The 20,311-nt window shown below is 49.4% G+C and overlaps 2 protein-coding genes across 4 annotated transcripts in view; both read left to right on the top strand.

Annotated features, from left to right (window-relative positions):
• The window catches only part of LOC112993403 (sodium- and chloride-dependent GABA transporter 2), a 35,243-nt gene extending 34,046 nt beyond the window's left edge, over window positions 1–1,197 (top strand). For both annotated transcript variants that reach the window (XM_026117040.2, XM_064514832.1), the window contains one exon: window positions 682–1,197. In XM_026117040.2, coding sequence (XP_025972825.1) covers window positions 682–801 — 120 coding nt within the window. In that variant the 3' untranslated portion in view covers window positions 802–1,197. The remainder of the gene's footprint in view (window positions 1–681) is intronic.
• Window positions 1,198–9,455: 8,258 nt separating this feature from the next.
• LOC112993405 (sodium- and chloride-dependent betaine transporter-like) overlaps window positions 9,456–20,311 on the top strand; it is a 47,044-nt gene continuing 36,188 nt past the window's right edge. The window contains exons 1-2 of one of the 2 annotated variants that reach the window (XM_026117043.2): window positions 9,456–9,557; window positions 18,960–19,144. In XM_026117043.2, coding sequence (XP_025972828.2) covers window positions 9,487–9,557; window positions 18,960–19,144 — 256 coding nt within the window. In that variant the 5' untranslated portion in view covers window positions 9,456–9,486. Of the gene's footprint in view, window positions 9,558–18,905; window positions 19,145–20,311 lie in introns of both variants that reach the window. The other variant, XM_064514807.1, reaches the window with a different exon arrangement.

Genomic DNA, 20,311 nt, shown 5'->3' with positions numbered 1-20,311 from the left:
CCCTGCACCCAGAACTGCTGCAACCTGTGTGCTGGCTGCTGTGGATGTGCCTTGGGAGAGCAGTCACTCAGCAAAGTAGACCTTGCTCTAGACACGCATCCTGTCCCTGCCATTGAGGAAGAGGAGGTTTTGCAGAAGGCCCTGATCCCCTGGGTCCCACCCATTCTCTGCCTCCTGCAAGTACTTGGGCATGGGTTGTGACAGCAATGGGGCCCTGATCTCTGTGGCCAGAGAGAGATGGGTCTGGCTACAGGAGCATGCAAGGGCCATGCTGCATGCCACAGGGTGGCCCCTTGCACACTTGTTGGCCCAGCTTAAGCTGAATCTATGTGCACAGGCTCTCTCTTTGCAGTGCATGCTGAAGGAGGGGATGAACTAGAGGTGCTTTGGACTGCTTTCTAGCTGTGGCCAGGAATAGATGGGTAAACAAACTTTCCCACTGTGCCTCAGGTCTCCCCCGTGCTCACTGCTCATCTTGGGATTGTAGTAACTGGTTCAAATATCTATCTATTTTCAGACACTGAAGTGACGGCTGCCTCTATTTCAGGATGCCCTGGCATTTAAGGACAGGATTTGCAGCCCTGCTTGTCTGGCTGAGTGAGACCAGTGACTAGAAGGGGAGGGTCCAGATCGCTTTTCGTGCTTGTGGGGTGATGTTCAGTGCCTGCCTTTGTCTTCCAGAGGCTCCACCAACTCACCTGCCCACTTGAGGACTTACCTTCCAGGCCAGGCATGGGACAGCCCCTTCCCTCCACCAGAGCTGGCCTCCTGATGCTGACAGAGCTTGAATCTCACTGCTAGGACCAGTGTGGCTCTCCCTCCCCCACCCCAGGATGGTTTTTATACAGCCTTTACCACCTGTTGGATAATGCAAGGATTCTTCACTCACCAAGGAGAGAGGGATTTCTGAGCCGAGCTCCCTTCCTTGGAAGATTTGAAGAGCTGAGGAAGAGGCTGCTGTGGAGATGGCCTTCATGGGCTGTGGAGTTAGCAATGCACCTTAATCCTCTCCTTGGAGAGCACTCTAAAGAAGCAGATCAAGCACTGGTGTTCCTGAGTGCCCCGGCCTTTTGGTGGGCAGAAAGGAAGGACTGATCCTGGAGTGGAGAGTGTCAGAGAGTCTCAGAGATGTTGCTCCTGTGCGGACTTTGGGAGCTTCTCCTTTCATTCCATTAAATCCTTGTTTTTTCTCCTCTAGAGCCGCTCTGTCTCAGCTTTGTCTCCCCTGCATCCCTTGCTGATGGCATGTTAGGTGGGATGTGCATCAGTGGAGCTGTGCTGGGCTCTTTTGCACTGGCAGAGAGGTATGGGAAGGTGGCCAAAGAAGAGGAGGCATGGTTAGGGTGAAAGGAAAATAGGGAACGTTGATTAGGAGGCGCCCTGTAAGCAGTAGGCCTGGGATGTTTAGGTGAAGTGGAGAATGTAATGCCACCTTCTGCTGAAGCTATTGCCAGCTCCCAGTAGAAACAGTCATGTGGCTGATGAGTCACTGGGCTATTCTTGGGGTCTGAGAGAAGTGTGGGGGTTTGCATTTTCTTCATGCAAGTGTAGGATGATGGGAAACTCTCCCTCATCTCCACAGGTCTATGTCATTTTTGTGCTGACTGGCTTCCAGGTGCTTTAGAGACAGTTATTTTGGTTTTCCTGCATATGGAAGAAGGGCTGCACAGTTGAAATGGGATATGCATGTCATGTCAGCTCATAAAGCCACAAACAGGGCCCCTCGTTTCCAGGCTGTCCCGGTAAAAATAATCAAAGAGCTGATGTTTTCAGTGGCGTAACCTCAGTATCTGAGGAGGGCAGCCAGAGGACATGTAACCCTGGGAAGCCGGATAACTCTCAGGTAACCTTGAGAAAGCTGAAGTCTAGGAAGAGCTGATTGAGTGAACCAAGGCACTTGGCTTTTCAGAGTACACGTGGACCCTGGTGGGTGCTGGTGTACAGCCCAGTCTTCTGGGACTGCTGGGAGCATCCAGTACAGGGAAATTAAAGCAGAAATTAAAACAATCCATGCAATTAGCCACAAGGTGGCCCCAGGACTTCATCTACTGCTGGGAGCCCAGCAGCAAGGTGCAAGGCGAGGTCCTCCTTCGGATTTGCAGCTGGACAGCCAAGGGATACAGGGCACTTGCGAGCTGTGAGGGTGGCTCGGGCTGCCCACCACCCACCTGCCCCCCGCTGCATCTTGGTGCGGGGAATTGCTGACTGTCTTGCTTCCTGCCTTGCAGGGTAGTCAGGGCTGGGATCCATAGGAGCTTAGTCTGATTGGTAGGTGGTCTGGGTTGCTGTAGGAAAGGATTCAAGAAAGGTTAGTGAAGCCCCTTTCCTCTGGTGTGGTGTCAGCTATTACTTTTCACAAATGGAATTTAACAGAAGTTTTTCTGTTGGCTTTTTTTGCGCATCGTATCAGAAGCTCCAGTAACAGATATTTTTATCCATGGAATTTGAATCTTAAACAAAACCATACTTTCATTTTCCAGTAATATCTATAGGAGATTTTCCCCATCAGGAAGGTATTTAAAACCTAATAGAAAATAGCAATTGTCCACAGTTACCTCCAAAATATGGGTGATGTAGAAAGTCCACTGTGCTACATTTAGGCAAAATGGGAGTAGTGCCTTGCTTTACTTCAGAACAGTCTTGTGTCCAGTCAGCTGGGCACATGATTTATTGATGTGGTTATATATGAGACAAGAAAAATCCCAAGCCTATGTTCCTAAATGACCTAATTTTGCTGTGAAGTTTGAATGAGACAGGCAAGAAAATCAAAGGTTTTGTAGGACATTCTTAAAGAACTGTGTCTTATTTGTAAGAAGTTTAGGACAAACTATTGGGACCTCTGATACCTGGCTTGAACTATGAGTCAGATATATTCTGTGTTATTCACTGAGCATTTTGAAGTGCTAAATTCAAAATGAATCTGAAACTTCCAGACATAACATTATTTTCATAGCATTTTTTTAAGACCCCATGGTTAGATCACAGCATTAGCATTCACCAATTTATGGTAAGGTATTTTCATTGCATTAAACATCAGTAACACTGCTCTTTTTGCAGTCTATGGAATTTACCATTACTCATACCTTCTCCGTCTGGGGAGACTCTGACATCACTTTAGCTAGGAGACATGCAGTTCTTGGAAACATCCTACCTTCAGAATTCGAAATCTGCTACATAACTTGAGAAGTGAATCAATTAATTTGAAGAAAATGGAGATAATTTTTTTTTGTGGATTTTTTTTTTTTTGTTTCAGATGAGAAATTTACATAGAAATTAAAAAAGTCCCTGAGATTCTGACCTAGGTTGTTAGTGCTTGGAAAGAATGTCCGACCTTTCTATCCATCTGTCCATGAAAATCATGCTCTGTTTTTCCCACACTGCAGCGTTTGCGTCAGTGGTGCCTGGGGAAGAGTCTCAGCCCTCTGACCAGCCAAAGAGACACTGGTGATGCTGTCTTTGCCTTTCATGGGGGAGGTGCCTGCATTGCTAGCAGAAGCAGAGGCTTTAGACCTTGGGAATGGGTCTATGGCTCTATGGCCAGGATACATCTGTTCCACTGGGAAGCAGCCTGAACTCTGGCATTCGCAGAGTTTTTGAATGGATGCCCTCCATTAGCCACAAGGGATATGAGACAGCTTTTCTGAGGCTGCTGAGAATAGTGCAGTATTAATAAGATTGCAAGTTGAGATGACAAGAAAGGTGAATGCATGGGGAGAGGGCAGGGAATGGTGCATAAATGGAGAAAACATGGTAAGATTAACATCTTACATGTGGGATAATTAATCCTGTGAAGCAGAGATCTCCAAATAATCTGTCCTACAGGCCAGTGCAAATAAGCATATCTCCCAGAGCAGGGTGTTTGGAGTTAATATGTGGTTAACAGTCTGCACTGTGGGGATCTGCATAGCACAGATAAGGTGAGCATAGGTGGGGAAGTACAAAGAAGGGTTCAGAAAGTAATTACCTCAGAGAAGTCACCTAGTGACTTGGTCTCCCCCTTTTCCCATCTGCCCTGTCCAAAGTTGCATCACTTGACCAGCAACATGCTCTTGTCAGTCCCCACAGATCACCTTTGTTCTTTGCATCCCTGTGACTTGTGAGTCATAGATGTTTGCTATCACAGCATGCATCTTACTGCAACTGGCTCAGCTACCCAGGAAGAAAAGAGGAAACAAGTGAGCATGTACCTATGTGTCCTCTCTCTGCCACTTTACTGAGCTGGTCCTTGGTCTCTGATCAGCAGTGAGTGTTGCTGTTAGGCACAAAGACGGCGTTAGACAACAGACATCCTCCAGCACCTGTAATCCTCCATGCAGACCACTTGTATTGCCAGCCCTGGCCATTTGTCCTTGCCTTGTCCTCTTCCTCTGCCTGGGGATGCCATGGAATAGGAGATGTCTCACCTCCATGTACTTCTGAAGATGGAGGCACTCGGCTTGCTCCTCCTCTTCTACTTTCAAGCGGAAGGCGGGCGATGATGGTTGTGCTAAGAAGAGGCATGGTGCAGCCCCAGTTACAGGCAGCTGGTGCTGACTGTCAGAGCAGATTAAGGTTCTAGAGGGCCTAATTAGTACTTGTTACTTTGGTTATGTTCGCTTGTGATTAGTTATGGTGAAATTGTAGAAAGTCACAGGCTTACTTAAGCAGAAATTAGCTATAAACATTAAAAATAAATTATAAAAATGCCTAGGGGAAACTTCTGGCTCCTCTAAAAATATAGCATTCAGTTGGCTAGGCAAATTCCTGATTAAGCAAGCAGCTGTGCTGTGTCCACAGGGGAACCAGTATTCCTCCAGTTTCATTAACAAAGGTGTCAAAAAGTGGGATTATTCTGGATAAGTGAGGACAGCAGTGGCTTCTCCCACAGCCAGGAGCTGTGCTGCTGTGGTGCACCTGTCGTTTCTCCTGAATGATGGCCAAGGAGGGTGCCTGTGGGTGTCGCGGGGATGCAGCAGGGGACACAGCTGGGTAGAGATGCAGAGACCAGGCCATAACAAACGTTTGCGGCAAAATACCCTGGCACCGTTGTAAGGGCAGCCCTTCCAATCCTACAAACTCCTGTTTGCATGGGAGCTCTCTCAGCATCACCCTTGGCTCCTCAAAAATCAGCTAGGAGAGGTAGCATCTGGAATAGGTGCCATTTCCTGGCTTGGGCAGCAGGAACCGCTGTCCATGATGAGCGGGGCATAGGGGCCAGGAAAGGTGCTCCCAGTGCCGGGGAGAGGCTGCGCGGTCACTGCGGGGCTCCTGCGGTGCAATGGGGTATGAAAGGATGTCATGTGTGTGCATGTTGGGTGGAGGGAAGTGGTGAGTCTGTGACAGAGATTGTGCTGAGAGTCTATGACCAAATGCCTTTTAACAACTGCCTCTTATTTGGTTATGGAGGCTGGGATGCTGGGGGCAAACACAGCCATGAGCCAAAGGCTGACATTGCAAGCCCAAGTGGCGCTGCTCTGTTAGATGAGCCCCCAAAAGTCACCTGACTGATCGTCAGAGAGGGGAGATGCACTGTACAGCCTGGGACATGCTGCTGTCCCAAGGGAGATCTGCGGTGCTGTGGGCAGCATGGCCCTGGCGAGGGCTAGTGGTGGCAGGCAGCCACCAGGGCTGCTCCAGGAGGGCTTCTAGAAAGACATGCCAGAGCAAGCCAAATGGGAGAAAAAGGTGGTGAGACCCAAGTAATGGAAAAAGCCAACACCCACCTTGAGGAAAGGAAAGGGAAGGAAAAAAAGGAGGTAAAGGTGTACTGCGGGCTGGCAGTCAGTGAACAGAGCAGGGATGAGGTGGTCTTTGCTGAGATGCAAGACTTTTCTGAGGTCAAGGTTAGCAGTCAGGGCAAATGCAGCCTGGGCTAATCCAGCAGGCTGAGTTACAGCCTTCAGCCATCCCTGAACAGTGTTGGGGTTCATGTCATCAGGCTGCTGGTAGCACTGTGGGCTGGCAGGCTGAGGGGAATTATTTTCTGGGGGGGAGAGAAGTCCTCCACCTTGCTGATAGAAGAGGATGGAAATCTGTAGGAAATGTGCTAGGTGGGCAGTTGCAGAGAGAGCAGGTCTCTCTGTGCAATGGGGACAGCAGTGTTTTCCCACATGTCATGCTGCCCTCTTCTTGTGCACCTTGTGTTTACTCTGGATCAGCCGTGTCCTACATGGCTCACTCAGTTTTGATCTCCTGTGATGGCCTCCAGGGAGCTCAGTGGCACAGGGAAGCCTGTCCCCATTGATTAGATTCTCAGGGCAGTGGGTTTAATATGGATAAAAATGGCAAATGCAGTCAAAATTTATCCACTGGGCAGGCTGGGACCAGCCATGTGGTGAGTTCATTTACCCCAAGTCAGGGAAGTACCCTATGCCTTGAGGCTGTGTGCAGGATTAATGGCATGATCCACTGGCTAGAACTGTGCTGAACCTCGGGTCTGGCACAACTCTTGCCTCAGTTTTCCTGCCTGTAAAATGAGATACTGAGATCTCTTCATTTGTAAAGCCCTTGGAGATGTCCAAGGAGGAGGTTACCCAGAGCTGTGCATTGCATCTGCATCAGCGCCATGTACCCAGAGCGACTTCCACCTGAGATGGGTTCGTGTGGGTAGCCCATGGGAGATACAGCAGCATTTCCCACTGTGCTTCTTGGCCTCTGCAGCCAAGGCTCAAACAGCTACCATATCCTGTTGTGCCCCTTTGGAAAGCTGCCCTCTGGATCTTGCCTTTTATCATTCAAGAACCTCATTCAGAAACAGTGGAGAGGGTCAGAGGGACAGCAGGACCGTGACTCTAACCTGCCTCCAGCCCAGGACAGGAGTGGGCAGAGTGCTTGGCCCAAGGAGACCTTGCACAAGCAAGAGGGGGGACCTGCCTAGCATGGGAGCTGGTGGCCCAAGCAGCTCCCTAGCTATCATGGTGGCCCCTTCCAAGGAGCCTGCTGCCACCTGGGTGGCTCTGAAGGCCCAGGGGGGTGGTTTAGATGCTGTCATGATGATTACCCCTCAGCTTGTATAGGAAGGAAGCTGGAGGAGGTGGATCCATGCAGCTTGCTGGAGGCAACCTCACGTCATAGGGCTCGCTTATGCTGTGGCAGTGCTCATCTGCCAGCCCTCAAGTGATGGAGGAGGGAAGGTCGGAGCTGAGCCCACTGCTGCCTGGCTGAGGGGATCTGAGAGAGTTTTGAATGCTCCTGAATTTGTTATAAGCAGCTCTCCCATTTTGGTGCTGGAGCACTCGAGAATATCCTCACCCAAGTCCTCCCTGAGTCCTGCTGCTAGCAGGGCTGCTGCCCACTTCTTCCCTAGGCTCCCTGGATAACCCTGTTTCAAAATGCCCTTCTCCAGTTTTGCATTTATTTCCCATGTGGGATCTCCTCGGGCTATTTCCCACCTCTACTCTGACCTCTGGGCTTGCCTGCGACTGAGCCTATGTCTCCTCTCTTAGGCTTGCTTGCAAATCATGTCCTGCTGGGCGATTCCTCTGCTGCCCACCGTGGGAAGCTGCTTTTGCTCGTAGCAATGGCAGAGGAGGAGTCTGTGACACGGGGAAACCTGTTTGTTGTCAAGTGTTCATCTTCCTTGGGGATCTCTGCTGCAGAAGTCAGATTCCCACATGCTTCAACAGGCCTTTCCTCTACCTGCACAGCAGTCCATCACTAAATACCTGACCAAGGGCTGTCTCTGCCAGAAAACATGGCAATTAGTGGTCAGAGAGTGCATTACCCCTTTGCTGGTCCTTCCTCGGGACAGGGCTAAACATGGACTTCACATCCCTGCAGCTGAGCTGGTCAGAAAGTGATTTCTTTTTTTAAATCTGGGCAGTTACACTAGTGCCTCCCTAAGTGGAGGCTGCTATAGCAGGATAAAGGTGCCACATGCCTGTAGCAGGATTAAAATGACAGTGGCTGGTAAGAAACTCCGAAGTTTGAATTTTGTATCTTCTGGGCTGAAAAGTAGAAATCACAGTCTTTTTCCCTGATGGAGAATGATCCTTGCAAATTTTGTTGTGATAAAGGTTTCATTTAGAACTTTCTTGTTTTACCTTAATGTCACAGGTCATTTCCCATCTGCAGTTTTGAAAAAACTGTGGTGTTCCTGCAAGAACTGAGTTTTTAGGTGAGCTCTGCTTACCTGGGCTTATCTCAATCCTTGTTTCATACTTGGACAACCTTTATCACACCTTTTCACCAGCTACACTGGGTCATACCAGTGTCCCTGGCAGGATGGTCAGCAGTCCTGTCCTTCATCTGTAGGGACTGCAGCAGTACAATGCTTGTGTATAGCCAGCACGTGATATTCATGATTTAGTCTTTCAGGACTTAAGATACAGCCCCCAAGCCAAAAAATGGAGCCTGACCCTTCAGACATTGACTCTGGCCCATGCAAGAGAAGGATCAGCCCTAATTTTCTTGTCTGGATCTACTCCATCAGCCCAAATGGGTAGGTAAAAGCCAGCACCACGGAAAGTGATGTGCCTGGGAAATGGGCTTCTGAACTCTCTCTTTTTTTGCATGGCTGCCAGGGAAGAGGCATAGTCTGTCCAAGCTGTTACCTCAGCCCACTGCTTTCACAGCTGTGCTCCTAGACTGAGGCTGCTGGGATGGGGTTGGCTGGCTCAGAGCTCTCTGGTCCCTGGAGACAACATCCAGTGCTTGCCCTGAGCTGATCTGCCTGCTCTTTGGGCTACCCAACAGGATGGGCTCAGAGACCAGGCTGGCCTTAAAGTGTTAGCTGAGGTAGTAGATATATGCACCCCAGAGTAGAAGGAGATGTTTTCCCCTACTGCCTTGAATGCCGACCTCAGTGATTTATCCTGACGGAAGTGCCAGCCACAAGAGCCACGTTTGCATTCGCAGTGTATGGCACAGATGTGGAGGGAGGGTCTGCATGAGCCTGGGACAAGCTTTTGCCTCCCCACTCATTCGCTGCCTTTCACTGCATCTGCCTGGTAGCACCTGGGAGCCTTGAGCTTGGCCACTAAAGCAGGTTTAGTGTAACTGTCACAGGAGTTGGAGATAGTCTGTTCTGTAGGTTTCCAGGACTCTTTCAAGGGATTCCACTATCCCATTAAGAGATGTCACTATCCCATTAAAGCACTGATGGGGTGCACAGCGGGCAGGCTGGGCAGTGCCATGGGGTCTGCAAGGCAGAATCTCCTGCCTGGTGAGTACGAGCAGACCTGGAGTCGCTCCACTGACTGCTGTCACCACTCTCTGCAAGCTTCTGGCTTTTGCCCTGCCTGCCTGTGGCAACCTTCTTTTCTTGCTTTCCTGTCAGGGCCACAGTTCAAGGTCTGGCGAGGGGTATGTTGTAAGGGAGCTGGGGAGAAAGTTCTCCCTCCCCAATACAGCTCCCCCTCTGCCATCCCACCACCCACATGTGAGCTGGGTGATAATTTGGTGGGGAGAGCTGATTGAAGGGGCGGGACCAGAGGAGGAGAGAGGTAAATCTTTGTGTTAACTCTTACTATCTCTCTGAGGTTAGAGGCACCTCAGTGTGCCTCTTACATGTTCAGTGGATCCCCTGCCTGGACTCTGGTGGGACGGGGTTGCCTGAAGGGGACCTGTGCTGTGTTCAGGTGAGTTGGGTGCTTGCTTGTTGAGCAGGTCCGGCTGGATATGTATGTTGTGCCGGGAGTGCTGGTGTCTCTGGTCCTCCCACGGGCAGTCGCTGCACACCGGCTGCCTGCATTTCTCTGGGGAATAGGCCACCAAATCTGCAAGGGGAAAAGCTTCCCAAAGTTAAGCAAAGGAAGAGCAAGCTGGAGGATGGGGAGCAAATTATCTGTCTGGATCAGCCCAGAGAAGAGGTTTTTCATTTATGGTTCCTATTAGAAAGGACAGACAGCGACACTGCTGGGGAGTGCCAAGAAGCTGAAGAGCAAAGGGATGTCCAAAGGATAGGTAATTGGTACTGGAGACTGCAGCAGCTGAGAGAGGGAAGGCCTCAGGCAGCAGAAAGATGGGGAAGAGAGATGAGAGGGGATCAGGTAGGGATGGGGATGAAGAGCAGCAATGGCTAGGTGAGAATATGTGAAGGAGGAAAAGCAATAGGCATGAGGTAGACTGACAGCATTTCAGCTCCTGAGATCAATAGGCAGTAACACCCCTCTCCCCCCCCCCCCCCCCCCCGCCCCCAGTATTGCTCTGTGGAGGGACTGGCCCAGCCCTGACATGGGCTCGCGGGCTGCAGCAATGTGAGATGATGTGTCCTGGGGTCAATTCCCTGTTCATCTTGCCTTAGTGGCATCATCAAAGTTGTTCCCAGTTAGGGGGAAAGAATTGGCCCAGGGAAGGGAAGGGAGACAGCATGGCTTGTGCATGTGCTAACCTCTGGGGATCTGCGGGCGTTACTTGTGTACAATCCCAGGCAGGTCACGTGGGGGTTTCATAACACCTGATCCATGTCTCCTTAAATCAACAGTGCTTTTAAAGTAATGAGTGCTAACCAGGGCTTTCATCCAAACTCATTGGAAATGCCATTACCCCAGCTTCTCCTTTTTGACAGCCGCTGATGTGAGGGGCCGAAGTTTGGACCTGACCTTCCCAGCCCTGCAACAGCCCAGCTTTGTTGAACCGGTTGGGGCAGATGCCGTCCTTGCTGAGGGTGGGCTCAAGAGCCCTGTCTCTCCCTGCTGGTGCTCCCAGGCAGGGCTGTAAGAAAAGCAAGTTTTGGTGTCGCAGGTCTGGGGGCAGATGCAGCTCCTCTCATAGGGCAAAGGTGCCCCACAGTCCCTGTTGCATGGGGTGAATGGTATTGCACACGTGTTGCAGCAGGCACTTCTAGTGAGGGCTTACATAACCCTTAGAGACATAGTCAGCATGTGTCTCTGCCTGTCCTGATCTCACATGACGTATCTTTCCTGTGCAATGCCAGGAGATGGCTGAGTCTGCCCAGGGCTCAGCAGCAGTACTGCTAGCTGCAGAGCTGGGCACTGAGCAGGATCCTGGGGTGCTGCACTCCCTGAGTGGGGCTGAACGATGGCCTGGAGGCAGTGTGGGCTGCTGGGCGCTGGCCCTGGGGCACAGGGAGCCCTGCCTGCAGAGAAAAAGGCTGCTCTAGGATGGCTACACGTGCACGTGTGCCGAGAGGTGCAGGGATCTGCCAAATGAGCGGATGGCTCTCTTTGCTCTCTGCACTGGGAGGGGTAAGGCACTCTTTCATGCCATTACCTCACCTGCCTTTTGGAAGAGTTTTGCTTGAGTACTCTTCCCCCGTGGTCCCTGTCTCTCCTGTCTCTCTGACTGTGTGCGTCCCCTAGGCTGTGGTTTCAGGATGTTACATAGGGCATGCCTGTGTGGGAGAGTTTAGCTAGAAGCATCTAGAGCAGCATGAAGCCAAAGCCTCTGCACTGTCCTTGTGCCTCTTGGTCTGAGACATTGGCTCCATACAGCACTGGCTCCTCTGCTCGCTGGCTCCAAAACGGCAGCCCTGGGGAAAGACAGGGTGACGTTCAGCTTTTAGGCACTGTGGCAGTTAGGGGTTTCCTTTGGGCCCATGTGCACCTGCAGAGGGCAGTTGCTTTGCTCCCCATGCTTCCCTCATTCGGCAGTCTCCAGGCTCAGGCTGGCATGGACCAGCAGTGGGCGGCCAAGCTGGGGCTGATGAGGGCCAGGAGCCTCCCTCCTGTCCCCCATTGGCCTGCGTTCAGGGACTTTGATGCCTTGGCAGAGTAGCAGCCCCATTGGCCACTGTTTCCTCTTCTCTGGACTCTGCCCCTTCTCTGGGGTGCCTTTGGGCCTCCTAGTGGGTTGCTACTCCCCTGTGCTTTTCTATGTGGGTCACTGGAGGCGGCATCGACCCGTTCTGCGCCTGTTTGCTCAGCAAGTCACTGCAGCAATGTGGCTTTCAGCCTCCGTGTCATTCACCTGGCTGTGCTCTTTCAGCAAGGGGCTGTGTGGGCCCCTGTGCTTTGGCTGGATGCCAGGGCGTCCTAGCACACTGGGTGCAACTGCAGGACTTCAGCAAGATGCCTCCGGCTGGCTGGCCTGGGCATCAGGAGGGTCCTGGCTAATGGGGGTCTGCCAGGGCTGGGTTGGGGGCTCTGTATCCATATGACATGCCCTAGGGGACCTGTCACAGTGGTGCTCTGAAAGAAGGCTGGATCCTGCCACTGAGGCATGCTATGGGATCTTGTGCTATGTGGCAGTGGATATGGCCAGGATATGGCTAAGCGAAGGTCTTGAGCTTATTTGGTTTGGTGCAAAGGCAGAGGTGGGAGTTAGTTCATATTCACCTCCCCCTTACAGGCCTCATCAGTTAGTCCTGACCTTTTTTCTAGGCTGAAGAAAGAAACCACCTCTGTTTCTCTGCAGCCTGCAGCAGGGCTGGCAAGCCATTGACACTGACAAAGGTTGAACTAGTGCAGAGAACAAGCTACACTGCATTTAGTGAGTAATCTAGTGCTGGCCGTCAAGAAAGACCAACCTCCGTTAGGTACGTGGGAGGCTCTCCTGCTTTGATAGCAAAAGACAGGGCAGGAACCATTTGGTCCCCTTCTCAGCTGGTTGTGTGTGCTCTGAAAGATGAGGCTCTGTAATCTTTGCAGCTTGTATCACAGATGTACACGTCATTAGCATATTTACAATTGCTCCTTATCTCACTCTTGTTGGAGTCAGTAAGGAGCAAACTCACTGACTGCAGGAGTGTTGCTCTTATTTCTTCCTGGAGAAAATGTAAGCAGGATCCGAACCTTTTTACAGCCTCCTGTGCCCCATGAACCTTGCTGAACAGATGCTTTGAAAATGCCCTATAGCCCACACAACCTGCAAGTTAATTTGAAGGTGTAAAGAAACCATCTAGCCTTCATCAGCTTGGAATGAAAGGCATTTTAATTTTGAATGCTGTCCAAGAGCTGATCAGTTTTTCTCTTGCTACATGTTTCCTTGCCCTTTTCCTTTTAGCATTTGGAGTGAGCTGTTCTGCTAGCAGTGTTTGGGTTTGGAAACGGCTGTGGTTAAAGCAGCCAGCCCCATTCACATAGCTGCTCTTAGACTGGCTGAAAAGTACTTACTCCTACTGCTAATATTTTCCTGTCCATTCTGCAGATATGACCTATTCCAGTGGCAGCCCTCATGCACTAACCTCACTAGGTTTGTTCCTTAAGCTGTGCTCTGGCACTGCTGTTCCTCACATAGTCCTGATTTTCTCTTTCTGTTCCCTCAGCTGCCCCCTCCTCCTGCCATCAAAATGAAATGCAGGATTTCAGCTGCCGACTAACTGCTGGTTCATATCATGCAACTGGAGAATTTTCTGTGTCCTCCTGCTCTTCCTTTTGTAACACAGCACAGCCCGTTTTCCTTCTGATTCCTCCCTTCCCACCTTAAACTGCAGTTTACATGCTTGGCTGCAGCTTGTTCTAAAATAAACCAAAAAGTATAAATGCAGTTCAGCTGTCTGCAGCATCACCTGCAATTCTGCCTTGTGGTTCCTGCAGCTCAGACAGCACCTACAAGCATCCAAAGGTGCTTTAAATTGTGTTCCCTCCAATAAGCATTACCTTGTACTTTTTAATGATGTCTCAATTGCTGTCTCATTGTTTGCTTCTGAGATATGTCCTCTTCTCATTTACCTTGAGATAAAATAGCAGAAGAGGTCAAACGGAGGATGTTAACTTCCCAGCAGCAGGAGCTCTTGTGTGACGGCAGGCGCAGTCAGCTGGCTCACGGGAAGGAACGCAGCAGGTGAATCTCTAGCGGCTTCTTCCTCCAGTGCCAAAACCCCAGGCAGCTGCTTCCCCTTATTTCTCTGGTCCCTTGTCTCACCTGAGTTGCCAGCCACAAGCCGTGGATAAGCCCTTTTCACCCAAGGAGGGGCTGAGGATACCACTGTGCTTTCAAAGGATGCTTTCGTTCTCCTTCAGAGTCCTCTTTCTGGTTCCTGCTTCCCCCCTTTAATGGCAGCTGTTTCCAAATAAAACCAATAAATGTTATTCTCCTGCATTTCTACGTGATGCTTTCTGCACATCAGACTGAATTTATGAGTGCCCAAAGCACTTCAGATGCGTCCTTGGTCTCCCTTGCCTTCCATGGCCCTACCTGAAGGATCGCACAGTGGCAGCTGTTGAACTAACATAGCACAAAAGACGTGACCAAGGGAAGGCTGGACTAGTCCATTCAAGTGTTGAAGAAGGGAACTTGTTGGTGTAGCCTGTGCTTCTGGCTGGCTGTAAGCTGTGTGCTCATGTTTTAGTGGCTGGGAAAATCCATGCAGATTCTTATTTTCTCAGCATTAAATCTTCTGAGTTAAAAATTGTGGCTGCCTCCACACAATATATTCCATACCAAGCCATGTACTTTCACACTGAGTTGCCTGTTACACTGGGCAGAAAAGAAGCCCCCATCTTCTCTGTAGTCATGTAGATGACAGGCTGGTGGTTATACTGTGAAGGACACTCCGGGCCCAGACAAAGGCGTCTCTTCAAAGTGCTGAGGGAAGAAAATGCAACAGGGCACCTCTGAAATAGAGACAGGTAAGGTGAGAGGGAACAGAGGAAGAAAGATGGTAGTGGTGGCTGAACGGGCCCAGGAGAGGGGTAGGACTGGAGACAGTGTCAGACTTACCAGTGGGGAAAAATGTCTGAGACTGGAGGAGTTAGAGGAGCAAGGTCCCTGCCTGGCTTTTTCTCTAAATTTAGGTGAAGAAACAGCAGAAAAACTGCGGACAGGCAGCGAGGGGCAAAGTCTTTTCTTCAAACTCGCATATAGAGAGCTGGGGAATCTAATGGAAGAAGAAAATGTCTTTGCGGGTTGGGAAAGATGTAACACAGTGGGTAGCTGTGGCTGCTGTGGGAGAGTCAAATTGTTCCTGGCTGGAAACAAGAAGTTATTTGAATCCCCATCTGGCCTGCGAACATATAGGGCGGGGGCACAGTAGGATTAGATGTTTAGGAATAGAGCCAGGAGGTGTGTGAATAGGTTTGTTCATAGAAACAGCAGGCAAATAGAGGAGGGAAATACTGGAGATGTGTAATGCTGCTTGTTGCTTTGCCTGGGAAGGGAGAAGGTGGAGCTCATGACATAAAGCGCTAAAACTTAGGGTGCTGGCTTAGTTTCACCTCTGCCACTTGTATCCAGTCAGGATGGCTCTGTTCCATAGGCAGAGTGCTTTTTCCTGTTTTAAAATGGGGAAATAAAGCCATGAATGCAGTATCTCCCCTGCAGGTCTGTTTGTCCCAGGGTTACTCTTCAGTGCAGTACCCCAACTTCTGTGTTTTCTGTTGATCTACTGTAGAGTCAGAGAATATTTGCAAAGTCCAAATCCTGGCCCAGATATCTCTAAGGTTAAGGCTGGTTACAGGGTTGAGGCCATGGGCTGGCACTCGGGGCATTCCCTCCCTGGGACTAAGTGACAGCAGGTGACTCTATGTTTGTGATCCTCCACTGCCCCTGTGTAAAACAGTTATAACACAAAAACAGGTAAAACACAAATGTTAGTAGAAATAGGCTGGCTCTTGGATCCACCTTGCATTAAAAGAATAAAAGTAAAGAAATTAGCTAAGTCCTCTCTTGTCAGCTTCTCATGACATCCTCAATAAGCCCAGACTTAAGCACCATTGTACTTGATAATGTGCCCTGGACTGCAGCAAATTGGAACGTGCCAAGGACTGTGACAGATCAAACATGTTTCATTAAGTATGTGTTATTTTTTCTCTCCCATTTGACAGTGCGTGGAGCTCTGCTGCTCTCAAAGATGAGGAGGCTGTGCTGCAGCATCTGAATGAACTGATTAGCCAGCTGGCAGGCTGTGTTGCAGATAGGGAGTGGGGAAAGAGGCCTTCCTTGGGTTTTAGGAGCTGAGAAAAGACTGGCTGGAGGAGCTTGCATTTCCATCTCCCAATGAACCCAGTGGGCAAGCTAAGTGGAGGGGGCAAAGCTGGAACCAGGAAGATCGCCATGCTGGCGAGCCATCAGTGCCCTGGTAGGACTGCACCAGCCAGCATTTGGGGTGCATGACATGACCTCTGGATTACACTACCTTCTTTAAATGTGGGATTGGAGATAGGGTATGATACTGTTGGAGGACTGATCCAGCATGATACTCGAGTGCAGATCCAAACATGCAATAGAGCATGGTGAGTTTGGGGCTGTGTGAATGGTACCTGTAAAGTGGCTGTGAATTGGCACTTGCAGCATATGGTCCATAAAGGGCAAAGGCAGGGCAAGGAAGGGGGGGAGGTTGTTTCCTTAGTGCCCTGGTGCATTTTTATTTGGCACTTATATTGGTTGTGCCCACAGGCATTGCCCATGTGTAAGTCCTTATGAGAAGTAATTCTAAAAAACACTCAAATTTGAGAAGGGGCCAGAATTTTCCTGCAATATTTTTGAATAGGTAGCTGTATAGTCAGGTGAATGGCCTTCACCGACCTCTACCTGCCCTTCTTCATGTTTTATGCTCCCCTGCTCGTGCTGCAGCCCCTCTTACTGAAGGAAGTGTTAATGCATTGCATGGGATTCAGTCCTCTTCGTCCCTGGAAATCTGCTGCTGATTTCAAAGGGAATAGGATGGGCCCTTCAGCACCAGAGCAAATGTGGAAACAAAGACTGTTGTTGCCCTGTGCATTTGCAGAGCAATTGATGTATAATACTGGGAGGTTTGTTTTTGTTTCTTTATTTTAATGACAGAGGGAGGAAATACGCCTTGTGCCAAACACTGTCTGCTTCATTATGAATGTTCAGTAAAAGCTGGCTTTTCATATGCCTCTGCCTTTCCATGCCTCTTGGCCTGATATATCCAGAGGGTCAGGATTTATTGAGTCATTTCATTTATATTGGTTAATTTACAGAAGCAAATGAGATGCCATGATAACAACACTGTCTTCTGTGTATTAAGAAGTGCAAGTATGGCCAACCAGTTCCTGCTCCTACTTCCTCCTTGTCCTGCTGAACATTGCACCAAAAGAAATGCCATGGTGTTTATAGGCTACTGGATCAGTTTGATGTTAGGACCATACTTGCTATCATTCCCAGTTGGCTCAGCCCCTTGATAGTCCCTACTATCCATGTGTTGGCTTCTATTGTGATGCTAGCCTGAAGTGAGACAACTAGAGAGAAACTATGCATGAGGAGAGAGGGAATGGTTTCCCATCCTATTGGAGGGTGCAAAGGTTGTTGGATAGGTCTGGATGTCCTATAGGGTAGAAGAAGTCAAGCGTGGTGAGAACTTGCTCATTCTGCCTATTGGGAGTGGTCCCTGAACTGAATCCCATCCAGACTTGTACTTGAACCTTGCCTAGGAGAGAGCTGGCTGAAGGGGCCAGAAGAGATCCAGGGGCGGAGGCAGGAGTTGAGCAGTGTGGATGACGCAGATCCCTGTCCCTGCTTGCTCCCTGGAAATGGAGATGTCCCTTCAGGAGGCGCAAAGAGAGGTATAAAAAAACCTATCAAACCACCAGGAAATTGCATCTCTGTAAGTTAATGTTAAGGGACAAAGTCCTGATTTCTTAGCACTCAGAGCTGGTGGGAATGGAAGCCTTGAACAGAGATGCTACTGCTCTGGAGAGGTTCAGTTCTGGTTCAGTTTCCCAATCCCCACATGGGAACGTGTATCCCTTGCTGATGCCAATCACACCATCAAAGCTTCTGTTCAGCAATGCCATTGGTGAGATGTAACTATGGCTAGGACTTCCTTGGTATAGTTCACCAGCTACGCTGCTTGCGTAAGGTCTGTGCTCTCCAGCTGGACTTCCACATGCATCCTTACCTCGGGTAACTCAATGGAACAATCTTTTGAGGAGATTTTTTTAGCTAAGTCAAGGGGAGCTCTTTCTCTTTACACTTGAGTTTTCTCTCATACTCAGATGCCTGTAATCAACATGAAAATGTCAAAAAGAAAACTCAGTCTGGTCTGTGCAAATTTTGGCTAGATTTAAATTGACTAGCCAGTTAAAAGAGTTTGTGTGTGATGGAAAATTTTATCTTGTAACAAGCAGCCTCTAACTTTGCTTAATTAAGATGATGCTAAACACAGTTCAGGATTTAGTATAGACAGGGAGAATGTCTTCCTTGTACCACTCTACAGGCCCAGTCACATTCAATGTGCTTTGTCAGATAGTGAATTCCCTCTGTCTTTGCATGGCTGGACTTTTTCCTAGTAATCTTTTCACTGCAATAATTGAGCTTGTCTTATCTTAGCACATCCTTGCCCAGCCCTGAAACACCTGAGCGCTTCACAAGTATGAGGGCCTTTAGCTAATCTCAGGGGCTTTGTTTCCTTGCTTTGTTTTCTTTGCAGGGTTGGGCAATGAGGTGGAGGTCTGTTGCTCATGCCTGTTTGTTATTAAGGGAAGCCTGGGTCAAATTACTGTGTGTGTGTTTTGCTCAGATGGTGTGCTGTATTGTAATATAATGTGGTGGCCAGTAGGTCAAAGATAGTAATTCAGCACCCCTGGCAGTGCCTCAGAATAAATGACAGGTCTTCCATTCTTATTCAGACTAATAATCCATAGCATCTCTACCTGCTCTCTGAAGCCATTTCAGAAAAAGACAGTGACTACATACTGGAAAGGGGAATTTCTTCTGCCCCTGTGCCCCTGCTTTAGCTCCAACTCCTTTTCTCTTCCTCAGAATTGTTGTTTCCAAAGTCACAGCCAAGTTACCAGCAGGTGGGAAGTAGCAGAGCATTGGGGTTGGGGGTACGAAGGGGCAGATGTGCTGGGACGCCCTAGGTAGGGGGCTGTGGGGAGGAAAGTTGAATGAGGGAGTGAATCCAGAGTGGTGCAGGTAGGTCCATCTTGCCTTACCAGTGCCTTCTGTGCCTTCAAAGTAGCTTTTCTCTGGGGCAGAAATTCTCCCTGAATGTATCCTGGGGAAAATGCTTTGTGCTGACTTTAAATAAGCTGTTCTCCCAAGGATGAGGGGGACCTGATGGTAACATGATGAATGCATTCGTTCTGGTGGCTAGGCCCCCTCTCTCCTTCTTCCAACAGAGTGTCCTACAGCAGCCTTCTACACCCTGTGATCTGCTTTTCCTCTGCCCACAGAGCCATGAGGAAAACTGCAGAGCACAATGGGGCCATGGCAGGGCCTGAAGGGCTAAAAGCTGAGGGAATGGAAGAAAGAGGCCAGTGGAGTAACAAAGTGGAGTTTGTCCTGTCTGTGGCTGGGGAGATCATTGGTCTGGGAAATGTGTGGCGGTTCCCGTACCTCTGCTACAAGAACGGAGGTGGTAAGTTCACAGCATGCATGAGTTGTCCTAGGTGTGTAGGCACTACAAGAGATATCCTAGTGCCTGGATCCAATGCTCCTACCCCTCACGACCCTTGCCCCTCTCTCCTATACTCCTTTATTCTCCCTTCCAGCAAGTTAGTTCCTGCCAAAACCATGAAGAATAGCACTGGGAAGTGAATCCAATCCCCCAGGATGTCCTATGTCTCAAAGCAGCTCCCAAATCCGGATGATGAACTGAACTTTTTAGGAGGAGAGCCCTTCCAGTAACTCTTCAAGGCTGTTGGGCATTTACAGAGACAGATGGTCTTCCAAAATGATGAGAAAGCTATGAGGGGTCAGAGGGCCAGGAGAAATCTACTTATTGCCCTTTTCCCAGCCTTCCTGTCGCCTCTACCTCCCTCCGGCCATTGCTACAGAAGAGGAAAGGCTTTGATGGTGGTGGTCTTGGCCAAAGGCTGGCTGATACCTGCTTCTGACACCTGGGTGCCTGCTTCCTTCTCTAGGGAACTTGATCTCCCACCAAATCTCCTCACAGGGCTGGCTGGTCTGTGGTTATTAGCAGGAATGCAGCATTTTATTGTCAGTACAAGTGGAGAAATGTTCTTTTGGAAGAGAGGTCAGCTCTAGAAATGAGAAAGGGGACCAGATGTCCAAAGCTGAAGAGGCAAGGTGCTTGTTGTATTGGAAAATGTAAGATGGAAGGGCTATCTTTCAGTGTATGTGGGGGAAGGAGATGCTGGGAGGATGGGGAGGAGAAGGACATTTCTACCTCTTCCTCAGCAACAGCTCTCCCAGTGGTCAACCCACTGCTAGGGGAATTTGTCCCCAGGACAGTCCGTTCCCTTTCCCTTTTGCTTGTAGCATGACTCCCTGGATTCCTTTTCCCAATAAAACTGCAGTAAGATCATCACACGGTTAAAAATTAAATTTTCTCATGACAAATGAAACTGTGGAAGAGATGGGGGAACAAGTGACTGTCACTAACTTCTCTTAGTAAATCAAAGTCCAATCTTTTTATAAGGAAAAAGGAGGAATAATAGATTACATGTCAAATAAAGCAGTAACATCTCTTGCTCTCATTTGATATGATCACCTTGAGATAACACTCTGGGCTGTGTATGTTCCCCCACTTTTAAAATTCCTTTGTCTGCAGACCATGTTGCAA

Source organism: Dromaius novaehollandiae, chromosome 1, assembly GCF_036370855.1.
Source record: "Dromaius novaehollandiae isolate bDroNov1 chromosome 1, bDroNov1.hap1, whole genome shotgun sequence".
Taxonomy (NCBI): domain Eukaryota; kingdom Metazoa; phylum Chordata; class Aves; order Casuariiformes; family Dromaiidae; genus Dromaius; species Dromaius novaehollandiae.
The sequence above is the reverse complement of the archived record's forward strand: the minus strand, read 5'-3'. Positions and strand labels throughout refer to the sequence as shown.